The sequence below is a fragment of the Triturus cristatus genome, chromosome 1_2 (assembly GCF_964204655.1).
Source record: "Triturus cristatus chromosome 1_2, aTriCri1.1, whole genome shotgun sequence".
NCBI classification, from domain to species: domain Eukaryota; kingdom Metazoa; phylum Chordata; class Amphibia; order Caudata; family Salamandridae; genus Triturus; species Triturus cristatus.
The window spans coordinates 1,147,122,576-1,147,137,607 of NC_140580.1; the positions used below are offsets into that span (position 1 = coordinate 1,147,122,576).

A 15,032-nucleotide genomic window follows, 5' to 3' on the forward strand; every position below is an offset into this window, starting at 1 on the left:
GGTTTGGTGGATGGAAAGACTGAACGAAGTAGCCTTTTTGTAAAAAAGTAAGAATACTTAACACCGATACATGTCATTTTTAAAAGGTAAAAAACAGAAAAACAGTTCAGGATGCATACACAAGCAGATTAAAGAAGTATTTGCAATAAAATAGGTCTCGCATTTACGCAAGTTTAAGCTATTGGCATTGTAAATGAGTGCCTTTAAAAATGAAAACAAAACTAAAAGGCATTGTCGTTTACAATGTCAATAGCTCAAAGTTGCGTAACTGCGAGACCTATTGCATTGCAAATGCTTGTTTTCTAGAATCAGCTTCTCCCTTCGCTTTCCTCACCTTCTCTTTAACCCCTTGAGTGCCCTGCCCTTTCCCCGCCCTGTGCCACGCCTTTCATTAGCGGGCGGGGTTCATGACGAGATAGTCTCGTCATGGGCACAGCGCAACCGCGGCCCATGACGAGACCATCTCGTCATGGGCACTCAAGGGGTTAAAGTCCAAAGACTTTCCAAACAATCTAGTCAGGCACTTTATAACGAAATCTGACCCCAGTAAACCAATAAGATTCTTGATCCTACTTGCAGACAAAACTCCGCTCTTTCTAGACACTCTGAGTCACACAGACTAAAGACTTCTGCTCCAATGCAGCAGCTACATAGAGCTACTCGGAAGAAAGTCAGATTCTGTGTAGAAGGCGAGCCAGACCCTCCACCTAGAGTTAACCCGAAGGATCCAATACATTGGGATTCTGAGTATTGGTTTAAAGAAAGTCTTTTATCGTTGCAGCGTGGAGGAAGAAGATTGTCCCTCCCACAGTCGTCATTCATAGTGTGAGGCACCATAGAGAGATCTCCAATGATGTCAAAGTCTGAGCCAAACATGGCTTCCAGCTTTCGAAATTTTTGAGCTCCTGCTGGACCAATAGCCTTCATTTTAGGAGCCAGATGAGCTGACTCCAGGATCAGTGTGAGTGGTGCTATTCTGAGAAAGAATTCTAGCTGCGGACTCCTCATCTTTTGAATATTCCCCAGGCATCAGACAGGATCCCGCAACTTGTTTGCAGTACCTCCGCACTCCGGAAGGTGGCTCCAAGCAGCGCCATTCTGACGCTATGAATTCTGCTCGACACCTTACCTGGGACCTTAGGCAGACTGGTTAACTACAAATATCTGCTGTAATTGCAGTAAATGTCTGCTGAAGTCTATGGAATAGTCCATCAAAGATTGAGGCAGGCTGCTGAGAGATTGACTGCTCTTCCAGCATGTTGTGACTTTCCCTGGTGAGCACATTCTTTCCTGCACCACCTTTATTTATGTTACAGTCGTCTAGCACCAGGTTGACTAACCAGCTAGCCTGAGCCAGAGAGACATTTGTGGTCTTTGCTGAGCCGTATATGGAGATAAATTTGCCTCCATTGCTGTGGGCCAGGTAGTGTCTACCCCTTTTGTTTATCGTTTCTACACACGTGTACACAAACTGAGAAGCGAGTACCAAGTGCATGTCCATTTAAGGTTTGTTGCTGCTGGTTTCTGGGCTGTTCTAACTGTTCACAACTCATGCAGGCCATGAACACAATGTTCCTCACTGTAAAGAAACTTTTTTGGAAGTGACATGTAACCTTCCTTTGCAAACAATGGCAGGAACTCACTGGACACTAACAAACAATAATAGTTTGTGAGTGCCAATAAAATCTTACTGCTTCCGTTAGCTGGGATGGAAAAGACCTGCACGTCCTGAGCTTCACAAATATAACTTCAAAAACACTGAATGTATGTAATGGGGTCCTTTTTTACCTAAATTGTATTATCCCTGTACTTCCTTAGAGATGGTCTGTTTCACTTTGAGGTTAGAGGTGTAATTGCTTTTGCCAGTTTTTGTGTATTGTGTTGTATAGGATTTCAACATTTGGAACCTATCATTTATTTTGTAAACTGCCCTGTTACAACACACCTCCGGCTGCACATTGATACTCTTTTGCAAACTGCGATAAGTGTGTTGTACTGGGCTTGGACTTTCCATGTCCACATCAGCCGAAGAGTTGAGTATGCTTCGTGGGGTCCGCTTTCCCCTGCGGAATGTTGTAGCTGGAGAACCAGTTGCCGGGGTCTGCACTCACCTTACCTCACTTTAGAGGACCAGCATCACTTTTAAATGTCAAAGTCTGAGCCAAACATGGCTTCTAGCATGTTTGAACCAGTTGCTGGGGTCTGCGCTTGCCTCACTTTAGAGGGGCAGCATTACCTGTAGAGTGCCTTGTCCGGGCAGCTGCCCTATTGTAATCTCAAAAGGATCTAAAATAGACTCCAAAGAACAGGTTCAAGAATAAAATGGATTATGCTCATAATATCTCAGTATAGATCCATGGAGTTCAAAGGTCTTGAACAATTGTCGCTCAAATGCAGGGCTGGCGCTTCTGCCAAGTATCTTTACCTAATGCAGTAAAAGTACCAAGAATAAAGTTTCCAGCAGCAGTGACTAGATTGAAACTCGCTTCTTGTATCGATTGGTGAATTGTTTTTTAAAACGTCCTCATACCACATATGGCATGTTTATATGCTCACCGGTGTTTTCAGGTGCAGTTGTACAATGTGGATTTATAATACACAATAAACGTAATCTAGTACGTGGTCTGTGATACATTTATAAACAAAATCTTGCATAGTCTGGAGAAATGGTTTTATTTAGCAATTGCAGCTGGTAACCTTTCTGTTTTTTTAGTGTTTGCCTTTTTCTGAATGTCGTCCCTTCTTTTACAAGGTTGTACGAGTCACGAGTGGAAGACAGCAGTGACCTGAACTGGGAGGAGCTGGCAGAATGCATAGGGTAACATATATATATTTATATACTGTCAATCATGTATGGGGTACTGAATAGCTATTTACTTTTTGGCTCCTCAGTATCTAGTCACACTATGTTCACTGCTGAGAGTAATAAAGCCTCTTCACTGTGTGTCACACATAGGCTACATACGTGTAGTATGCTGGCATACATGTCTAAAGAGACTAGAAGATGGATCATATTCTATATTGAGGATGTTTGCATATGTCCTTTTATACAGCATGACAAGTATGATGAGTCCATTAGACACCTGGACCTAGTGGGGTATAAAGGTCCTTCATTTTTACCCTCATATGTGGGAAAACTCTGTGCCTACACGAGGCATTGTGAGTTCTAAATTGTTGGTGTGCAATCCTGATAAAACTACCCAAGGTTCCTATCGCAGTGTGACAGGTCTTTCGATAAGGCAAAACCTAAACATTGAATAACGTAGTGTTCGAGGCATGTGGGCTGCTGAATTCATATCTGTGCATAGATGGCCGCCTAGTGTTGGGTCAGGATGTTTGCACGTTGTTGTCCTGGAAGAGTCTTCGAAGTATCCTGGGATAGGTGACTCCTCCCCTGGACTACAGTGCGCATGGGCATCCTCTACATCCTCAGATTGTTTTTTTCCGCCATTGGGTTCGGATGTGCTTATCTTGACTCAAGTTAGGAAAAACTTTCTCCAGGCCAAAAGGCCTTTAGTTCGCGTCGGTACTGTTCCCGATCGGTATCGATAGTATCTTTGTTAGTTTACTAACTTCAAAAATGACTTTTTTCGCATCTTACCCGACCATCGACACGACATCGACGATGGAATCGAGGACACCATTCAAGCGGTGTCCTGTATGCAATGCGAAATATCCCCATGTCGACGTCCACCCGGTGTGCAACAAATGCCTTTCACCGGATCACAACGAGTCCACATGTATGGCCTGTGCCCGATTCAGATCCAAGAAGACTCTCCGGAATCGACGGGCAGCGAGACTCGAAGCGCAGCAAGCGGCACCGGCCCCGACCAACATCTTCAGCGCCGAGGACGAAGATGTCGAAGACGTGGAGAACCTACCCTCCAGCCCCGCTTCCGAACACGACTCAGGATCGGAAGACATCGAAGAACGACTTTTTCACAGAGATGAAGCCGACACCGAGGTAGGAGACTACGATGAGGCCTTAGGGGCCGAAGAGAGTAGCTCCGGTGACGAGCAAGGCCTACCCGTACAGACACAGGATATCCCAGTGCGCCAGTCTATGGCTCCGGTCGAGGGATCGCCTGCGGGCCTTACCCAAGACCTATCCCGCAGTTCCTCGGCCCCGCCCTCTGGCCCGGCCTCGGACATTCAGCGGCAGCCATTGCTACCCAAAACGGCTGGTTTCCCTTCTTCGAAACCGAAAGCTGTATTGGTTCATCCAAAACCGAAACCAAAAGTGACGCTGGTCGGATCGAAGCCCACCACACCTTCGACGCCAGCCAAACCCGTCGGCACCGACCGCACCAAACGAGACTTCGGTGCCAAGCTTGCAGCAGCCGACGTCGGCGCCGACACACGGAAGAAGACCTTCGGTGCCGCCAAACCTACTCGGCTCCCGGCACCGAAACAATCGGCTCCGGCCACAAAGGTCAAACTGGCTGCTGCGTCTCACACCGCTTCAACAGCACCACCAAAGGCACAATCATCGTCGACGGCTACTACCGCTCCTCTACTCGATGACCCAGTGGCGCCGAAGAAGTCCACGCCCGCCTCTACAGAACCGGTCGGCGCCGAAGAACCAATGGCACTCCAGGTGCGACCAGTTGCTGCGTCCTTGCAACGCATCAAACACAAGGCAGTCCTCCGGGACACGTCCGGCTCCGAGCCGATAAAAGCTCCAACAACCTCTCCGGCACCAGCCAACATCACTTTTGGCCTGCCGCCATCCACGGCCCCAAAACTGTTCCAAATCAGAACGCGTGTCACCCACACCACGATCACGCCTGCCGAACGCTCTCCTGCAGAGTCGTCACCATCACACATCATCGACGCCAACACCGGCAGAATGATGCTCCACAAGAGGAGAATAACTTCCGAGCCAGCTTTGGACTCCTACCGGATCCCGCTTAAGAAAAAGCTGCCAGTGGCTTCGGAACCAGTTCTTTACGAACCTCTCCATTCCTCTTACCAAGATCCACAGTCCTTCTCTCCCACACACTCCGACACAGACGTTTTGGAGGACTATATAGGTGACCACGTCCCCTACCCCGGAGAGATGGACCCTGAAGGCCAACATCCCTGACCAAGCTTGGGATGACCCTGTAGACACGGGTGCACCTATGGATACACAGGACCCACAACTATATGGAGCGAAAACGTCTCCCACAGAGGACACTGCCGCATTCAACGCCCTCATTGAACGTGCTGCGGCCAATCATGGTGTGCAACTCCACTCTGACACCATCGAGGACGACTTTCTCATGGATACTTTCGCATCCTCAGAAAGGCATATAAAAACTCTACCCATGTTGAAAGGTGTCCTCAAACCAGCAAAGGACATCTTCAAAGAACCCACTAGGGCAAGAGTAATAAACCCCAGGATCGACAAGAAGTACAGGTCGGCGCCTACCTACATTAAAGGCCAGTTACCTCTGGATTCCATAGTAGTTGCGAACGCTCGCAAACGGGCACACTCGCAAACAACAGGGGATGCTCCTCCCCCGGACAAAGAGTCCAAGGTGCTAGAGACCTCCGGCAAACGGGTTGCGGCCCAAGCAGCTAACATATGGCGTATTGCCAATACTCAGGCGCTACTCGCTCGCTACGATCGAGCACACTACGACACATTAGAAACATTACTCCAACATCTCCCTGACCACTTCAAAGAGGGAGCAGAGATCCTCATTAGGGAGGGACAACTCCTCACAAACGCATCCATTAAGTGTGCACTGGATGCCGCGGATACAGCTGCGAGAGCCATAAACACTAGCGTCATGTTGCGACGACACGCCTGGTTACGAATCTCCGGATTCAAACCTGAGGTACAAAATAACATCCTCAACCAGCCTGTCAACCCCGACTACTTATTCGGGCCAGAGGTTGACACCACCCTAGAGAAAATAAAAAAGGACACAGACACTGCAAAGTCCATGGGGGCTCTCCAAACGCAGTCCTTTCGGAGCGGCTCCTTTCGTCGCCCCGGAAATAGAGGAGCAGGTAGAGGACAGGGGTCACAGCAAACCTACAACAAAGGAAACACACAAAGTTCCTACGATAAAAACACCCGGGTGGATATCGTGGCTCAAGCACAAAGGGCAGAGGACGCGGATACGGCAACACCAGGTCCTCCCCCAAGAACAAACAGTGACTCCCTCTCCCTTCCTCCCGACCACATAACACCTGTCGGGGGAAGGCTACAAAGGTTCCTGTCCACATGGAACTCCATCACCACGGACAGGTGGGTCAAAGATATTGTCAAACACGGTTACTGCCTAGAATTAACCTCAACTCCACCCACAATACCTCCAAAACACCGTCCTATGTCCTCAGAGCACTTAACGCTCTTACAGCAGGAAGTGCTAAGCATGCTACTAAAAGGCGCAATAGAGGTCGTACCCGTCCACGAGCAAGGTACGGGGGTGTACTCCCTGTACTTTTTAATACCGAAAAAGGACGGTTCACTCAGACCTATACTAGACCTGAGACCCCTCAACCGCTACATTCTCTCCGAGCATTTCCACATGCTCACCCTACAACAAGTCCTCCCTCTGCTCAAGCAGGGAGACTTCCTGGCCACACTGGATCTCAAAGATGCGTATTTCCACATACCCATTCACCCCTCACACAGAAAATACCTCAGGTTCACTGTTCAGGGGCAGCACTACCAATTCAAAGTCCTTCCCTTCGGCGTGACAACAGCACCCAGAGTTTTCACAAAGTGCCTAGCTACTGTGGCTGCACATCTACGGAGGCAGCACATACATGTCTACCCTTACCTGGACGACTGGCTTGTTCAAGCAAAGTCAGCCCAGCAATGTGCCAGCCACATGTCCCGCACCATTCACCTTCTTCACAGTCTGGGGTTCTCACTAAATTACCCAAAATCCCATCTCCAACCCGCACACGTACAACAGTACCTAGGTGCAACCATAGACACTCTGACGGCCACAGCTCAGCCGAATTTAGTGAGAATCAACAGCATGCAAATGCTGATTTCCAAGTTCAAACCCCAACACTCACTTCCCGCGCGAATGTTCATGCAGTTGATAGGCATGATGGCCTCCTGCATTTTCATAGTCCCACACGCGAGACTACATATGCGCCCGCTTCAGGAGTGCTTAGCACGTCAATGGAATCAGGCTCACGGACAACTAAAAGACCTAGTGTTGGTGAGCGGTCGGGCATACAAGTCTCTGCATTGGTGGAATCCACAAAACCTTTGCAAGGGCCGACCGTTCCAAGAGCCTGTTCCACAGATAATACTGACAGCGGACGCGTCTCTCCAGGGATGGGGAGCTCATGTACTCACTACACAGTGCAGGGACTATGGACAACACAACAAAAGAAGATGCACATCAACCTTCTGGAACTGATGGCAATCTTCCTGGCAATGAAAGCCTTCAAGGTACACTTGTGCAACAAAGTCGTGTTGATCCGGAAGGACAACATGACTGCCATGTACTACATACAGAAGCAGGGAGGAACACACTCTCCACAGTTGTCTCATCTGGCTCAGAGCATGTGGAAGTGGGCCATTCAGAGGAACATGTTCCTCATGGCGGAACACCTCCCCGGCAAGGACAACCAGATGGCGGATCTGCTCAGCAGACACAGCCACCAGATGCACGAGTGGGAGTTACACCCATCAGTACTCCAACCGTACTTCCAGCAATGGGGTCATCCAGAGATAGACCTATTCGCCACAAGCGAAAACGCAAAATGCCAAAACTTTGCCGCCAGGTTCCCACATCCACAGTCGCAGGGCAATGCGATATGGATGAACTGGTCCGGCAGATTTGCGTACGCTTTTCCCCCAGCGCCGCTGATACCGCTGGTGGCTCGCAAACTCAGACAACACTCACTGACACTCGTCCTGGTTGCTCCAACGTGGGCACGCCAGCCATGGTACACCACTTTTCTCGAACTTTCCGTGGTGCCGCATCAAAGGCTGCGGATCAAACCCGCGCATTTGACGCAGAACCATGGAGAGATTCCTCACCCAGATCCGCAACAGCTGAACCTGGCGATCTGGCTCCTGAAGTCCTAGAGTTTGGCTACCTAAACCTGCCACCTGACTGTATGGACATCATTAAGGAAGCTAGAAGACCCACTACCAGAGCTTGCTATGCAGCCAAATGGAAAAGGTTCGTCATTTATTGCAATAATAATGACATTAACCCGCTGGACGCATCCATCCAAAACATAATTTGTTACCTCTTACACCTATACCGATGCAATCTGGCGTACACCTCTATACGTGTCCATTTGACCGCAATATCAGCCTATCTCCAGAACAGGCAGCACCTCTCTCTATTCAGAGTGCCTGCCATCAAAGCATTCTTGGAAGGACTCAAACGAGTAATTCCTCCAAGCCACCCACCGGCTCCAATGTGGAACCTCAACTTGGTCCTCACACGCCTGATGGGTCCACCCTTTGAACCTCTACACTCATGCGAGATTCAATTCCTTACCTGGAAAGTAGCTTTCCTAGTAGCGATCACTTCTTTAAGAAGAGTTAGTGAACTCCAGGCACTAACCGTTCAAGAGCCATTTATACAGGTTCACGCCAACAGGGTCGTACTACGTACCGACCCCAAATTCATGCCCAAGGTGATATCGCAGTTCCACATGAATCAAACTATTGAACTGCCTGTTTTCTTTCAAAACCCACAAACTGTCGCAGAAAGAGCACTCCATACACTAGATGTGAAGAGAGCCCTCATGTACTATATCGACAGGACTAAGATCTTTAGGAAGACTAAACAACTTTACGTTGCCTTTGCCCCACACCACAAAGGTAACGCTATCTCCAAAGCAGGTATAGCCAGATGGATCGTTAAATGTATTCAAATCTGCTATCAAAAGGCTAAACGCACATTAACGATTCCCCCACGAGCCCATTCAACACGTAAGTTAGGGGCCTCCATGGCTTTCCTGGGAAACATCCCTTTGCATGATATATGTAGAGCAGCCACCTGATCCACTACACACACATTTACCAAACACTATTGTGTAGATGTGCAATCAAAACAGCAGGCAGCTGTAGGACAGGCTGTTCTCAAAACTCTTTTTCAGACCGCTGCAGCTGGCACTGGTAGCTGCCGCTAATAGGAGGTACTGCTATGTATTCTATGCACAGATATGAATTCAGCAGCCCACATGCCTCGAACTGAATATGCTACTTACCAGTATGCATCTGTTCTTGGCATGTAGGGCTGCTGACATTCATATCGCCCTCCCTCCTCCCCGGCGCCTGTAGCAGCTGCAGCTCTCTGAATTACTGTAAGCATGGTCATCACTTTCTGTATCTACTCCATCACTGCCACAATGGCGAAAAACAATCTGAGGATGGAGAGGATGCCCATGCGCACTGTGGTCCAGGGGAGGAGCCACCTATCTCAGGATACTTCGAAGACTCTTCCAGGACAACAACGTGCAAACATCCGGACCCAACACTAGGCGGCGATCTATGCACAGATATGAATGTCAGCAGCCCTACATGCCAAGAACAGATGCATACTGGTAAGTAGCATATTCATTCACCTATTGTAGATGATACCAGCACATACACTAGGGCTGAGCGGAGCCCTTTGCTTGTCATTGGTTTACTTTCTTATCCATGTCATTTGTTTACATGTTAATCCTTCCTCTTCTTGTATTTGTCCCTCCCCTGGAGCATAGCTTCTGTTCCATCCTTTTGACTGGTTGTCTTGTACAACCGCAACCTACGTTTTCCTTTGTCTTCCTTGGGTGCCTGTGTTTGCTTGCTTGCTTCCTTTCATAATGTTCCCCTCTTAATGTTCCCCTTTTACATATCTACCCACCATGTCCCCAAACTTTCTAGTTGCTTCTGCAGACCCTCCAGGCCCTGCTGAACTTTTTTTTAAATTTTATTTTATTTAAGCGTCTCCCCCCTGCTCTGGCCAATCATCTGCGTTTACTCCGTCCCCCCAGTCTGTCTGGTTCTTCTTATTTACTGTATTTGTTCATGATTTTCTTTTTTTGGAAGGCCTGGCAGCTGCAAATTTCTGGTCACCCATGCCCATTGGTGTACTTATTATATTTTTCAATTTACTGCTCCAAGATAGGCATCTACTATGTGGGAATGGTAAATGAAATCTAGTGGTCATTGCTTACGTGTGCATGTGTGATAATGGGCGCCCGGGTTTATATCATCACGCTCTTGAATTATGACCTTTTCACCACCTACTATTAGGAGAAGATGCTAACCTTGTGAATGGTTGTAAAACCGCAAGCGGCAGCAGAAAGGCACCTGCTGTACTGTACAGAATTCAGCATTCAATTAATCAAAACTTTACTGCAGAGCAAATTTACCCTGGCAACTTAACGGTTACAGTCCTAGTTGTTTTAAAATACATAAAGTTCACCCACAGTACAGATGTACACAAGCATCACATTTGTTCAGCAGACCTTACAATTCACTAATTTCATTTTATATAAAACTAAAATACAGACATCTAGTTCAGTATCCTGCCTTAGAGTAGATAACTACGAGATGAGGTAAACTTGCGCACACTTCTTCCAGTCCAACACATTGCCAAAGTAGAAAATAATTCACTTTAAATGTTTAGATTTTATTTGTTGGAGCTTCCACAAGTATGCGTGTGCGCATTCCTCTAGACACTCGGTCTCTCCGCACAAATTCAGTTGTGCTTAAGAGGGCATAGGGGTCTTTTGTGCGTGTGCACAGATGCAATGCTGCCCGACAGCTATACCAGAGAGGGCTAGGGAATAAGAAGTGTGTCGGGCGACACCGACACTTCATGCTCTTGCCCTACATCCTTCACCTCTTGAGCACTATTATTTGCAGTGGAAGAATCCCCAGGTGAATTTGCAGAAAAATAGCTCTTTAGTTTACAAAACCCTGTGGGGAGTCCCTCCATTAATTCTATTTGATAGTGTTTGGCATCACATTGCTGGTATAGACTTCTTTCACCGCAGCTTCCTTAACCTAAAGCCAGGAAGTAGTATTGACCTGCTTAATTCATCCATTACAGTTTCGTTGGGGGCCATTTACGCGTGAGCATTGAGGAGTGTAAAGTGCACAAGAAAGTTATCAGTATGCTCTTGCTGACTTGGTGTTCATTATGCATGTCTTAAATGTTTTAATGGGTAAATATACCATTCTACACGTGTTGTCTGTTATTTATTTTGCCCTGTTCTTGAGGACTGGGATATTAATTCTTTTCCATATTCACTTTTAGTGACGTCCCCCCGGCATATGTGCAGGCGAGGTTCTACAGATTGAAGGCTCGTAATGTCCCCTCGTGGCACACAAAAACATTTCCAGGTCGGTTGTGGCGCCTGCTTTGAAGTTTCATGAAGTGTGACCTTGCGGGAGACCACTGTAGATGGGGCCATTATTGGTCGTGTCCTAGAATCTCCTCCAGACCACTGACTGTGAGGCAGCATTAATGGGCAAGAGTTGGGGCAATGCACATAAAACAGGGCTCCATTTTTAATGGTAGGTGTACAAGACGTAAGCAACAAAGGTTCGAGGCATGTGGGCTGCTGAATTCATATCTGTGCATAGATCGCCGCCTAGTGTTGGGTCCGGATGATTGCACATTGTTGTCCTGGAAGAGTCTTCGAAGTATCCTGAGATGGGTGACTCCTCCCCTAGACCACAGTGCGCATGGGCATCCTCTCCATCCCCAGATTGTTTTTTTCCGCCATTGGGTTCGGATGCAACTATCTTAGCTCAACTTCGAAATACTTAGTTTTAGGCCAAAAGGCCTATAGTTTTCGTCGGTACAGTTACCGTTCGGTGTCGACTACTAGTTCTAGTGCTCCACACCCTCTTCCAAATTTCGGACCGAATTGGTCCAAACTTCGACGCTCGATCAACGATGGAATCGAGAACTCCGTTCAAGAGGTGTCCGTTGTGCCACGCCAAGTACCCTCACATTGACGTCCACCCGGTCTGTAACAAATGTCTCTCGCCGGATCACGACGAATCGAAATGCATGGCCCGCGCGCGGTTCCGATCCAAGAAAACTCTACGCAACCGACGGGCAGTGAGGCTCGAGGCGCAGCAGGCAGCGCCCGCACCCACCAACATATTCAGCACCGAGGACGAGGACGCCGAGAGCGTGGAAGAAATAGTATCTAGCCCCGCTTCAGAGCATGGTTCCCGATCGGACGACGATGACGAAGAGCTATTTCGACGTGAAGAAGCCGTCGACGAGGTAGGGGACTTCGACGAAGCCTATGGGGCTGAAGAAGACAGCTCTCCCGAGGAGCTAGGCCAATCCGTCGAAACGGAGGCCGAAATTAGTCGTCCGGCTCCGGTCGAGGGATCGCCTTCGGGCCTTACCCAAGACCTAATCCATGGTTCCTCGGCCCCGCCTTCCGGCCCGGCATCGAACACTATGCAAGAGCCAATATTACCCAAGACAACCGGGTTGTTAAACCCAAACACATCCATCGCTCCAGTCCCTTCAAAATCGAAAGCGAAACTGGTGGTGGTCGGATCAAAGGCGTCGAAACAGTCCACTGCCCCGGCGCCGACGCCGAAGAACGTCGTCGGCTCCGAACGCCTACAGAAAGACTTCGGCGCCGAGCTCACCGCAGCAGACGCGGTCGACGCACAAAAGAAGCGCGCCCTCGGGCACCACAAGGCACCGACACCTTCGGCGCCGACACCGAAGCCTGTAACCTCCGCAGTCAAAATGGCCGCCTCGGCTACGTCGACGCCTAAAGCACCGATGCCGAAGAAGTCCTCGACTATCGATGCATCCCTTCAAACCAGTGACCCCCTTCCGACAAAAAGGTCGGGGTCGGCCTCCACGCCTACTACCAAGATGCCCACCAAACCACCATCTCAGTTTGCTGTGCAGCAGGTCTCTGCATCTTTACAACGTATCCGGGACCGGGTAGCCCTCCACTCTACCTCGGGTCCCGACACTACCTCTCCCTGTAGAGTGCACTCGGAGCCAACCAACATTACCTTTGGGCTGCCACCGACATCGGCACCGAAACTCTTTCAAATTCGGACACGTGTCCTTCACACACAGTCCACCACCTCTGGCCTAACAGAACAAGACTCTTCAGGGCCACAATATATCGACGCCGACACTGGCAGGCTCATGCTCCACAAGCGCAAAATCACGCCAGTCAGGGAAGAGGTGCCATACAAAATTCCTCTTAAACGCAAGCTACCGGCGGAGCAGGAACCAGTGCTACAAGAACACTTCCATCCCCTCCAACTAGATCCGCAGTCCTTTTCTCCTACCCCTTCTGAATCGGACCAGATGCAGGAATATGGTGGGGACGATACCATCTACCCCGGGGACGCAGATCCCGATGAAACACAAGATCCTGATCAGGCATGGGATGACCCCACAGACCAAAGTGTCACGCCACATACTCAGGATGCGCAACTCTACAATATTAAAACGTCTCCTACAGAGGACACGGCCGCATTTAATGCCCTTATCGAACGGGCTGCTGCTCATCATGGGGTGGAGCTACATTCTGACGCCATTGAGGAGGACTTCCTGCTTGACACTTTCGCATCTTCAGAAAGGACTGTCAAGACTCTGCCCATGCTTAAAGGGGTTCTGAAGCCTGCCAAAGACATTTTCAAGGACACCACAAGAGCCCGGGTGTTAAACCCCAGGATTGAAAAGAAATATAAGCCTGCACCTGGTGACCCTAAATACATTAGGGGTCAGTTGCCATTAGACTCTATGGTGGTTGCCAACGCTCGCAAAAGAGCCCACTCACAGACAACTGGTGATGCTCCTCCCCCAGACAAAGAGTCAAAGGTCCTTGAAACATCGGGCAAACGTGTTGCAGCGCAAGCAGCCAATATCCTGCGCATTGCCAATACACAGGCACTCCTGGCACGTTATGACAGGTCACATTATGACACGCTGGAGTCACTGCTCCAACACCTACCAGAGGAGTATAAAGAGTCAGCCGAACTCCTCATTAGAGAAGGACAACTCCTCACTAATGCGTCCATAAAATGCGCCCTAGACGCAGCTGACACAGCGGCCAGGGCAATAAACACAAGTGTCATGCTGCGACGCCATGCCTGGTTACGCATCTCAGGCTTCAAACCCGAGATCCAAAACAATATCCTCAACTTACCGGTTAACACGGAATTTTTATTTGGCCCAGACGTTGACACTACCCTAGAGAAAATAAAAAAAGACACAGACACTGCCAAGTCTATGGGGGCGCTACAAACCCAACAATTTCGTAGTGGCTCCTTTCGTCGCACTGGAAATAGGGGAACGTCAAGGGGTCAGGGGTCACAACAACAGTATGCTAAAGGTGGCACACAAACCACCTACGACAAAAACAACAGGGGTGGATATCGTGGATCCAGCACCAAGGGCAGGGGACGTGGATATGGCAACACCAGGTCCTCCCCAAAAAACAAACAGTGACGCCCTCTCCCTACCCCCCGACCACTTAACACCTGTCGGGGGACGACTCCAGCTGATCCTGCCCGCATGGAAGAACATCACCACGGACAGGTGGGTCAGGGACATCATTCAACATGGGTACTGTCTGGAACTAACTTCCACTCCACCCAACATACCACCAAAGCACCGTCCTATGTCAGCCGAACACTTAGATTTACTCCAGCAAGAAGTGCTTGCTATGCTCGCAAAAGGGGCCATAGAAGTAGTGCCCATCGCCCAGCAGGGCACAGGGGTGTACTCTCTGTACTTCTTGATCCCAAAAAAGGACGGCTCGCTCAGACCTATCCTAGACCTGCGACCCCTAAACCTATATATACTATCGGAGCATTTCCATATGCTCACCCTCCAACAGGTTCTCCCACTACTCAGTCAGGGGGATTTCCTAGCTACGCTAGACCTGAAGGATGCATACTTCCACATACCAATACACCCTTCACACAGGAAATACCTCAGATTCACCATTCAAGGGAATCACTATCAGTTCAAAGTTCTCCCCTTCGGAGTAACAACAGCACCCAGGGTCTTTACCAAGTGCCTGGCGACAGTGGCCGCGCATCTGCGAAGACAAAA

The 15,032-nt window shown here is 49.1% G+C and overlaps 1 protein-coding gene across 4 annotated transcripts in view; it reads left to right on the top strand.

The window, feature by feature from the left end:
- TTF1 (transcription termination factor 1) overlaps window positions 1-15,032 on the top strand; it is a 202,559-nt gene that overhangs the window by 137,584 nt on the left and 49,943 nt on the right. For all 4 annotated transcript variants that reach the window (XM_085613916.1, XM_085613918.1, XM_085613917.1 and 1 more), the window contains 2 exons: window positions 2,753-2,818; window positions 11,229-11,314. In XM_085613916.1, the coding sequence (XP_085470042.1) occupies window positions 2,753-2,818; window positions 11,229-11,314 (152 nt within the window). The remainder of the gene's footprint in view (window positions 1-2,752; window positions 2,819-11,228; window positions 11,315-15,032) is intronic.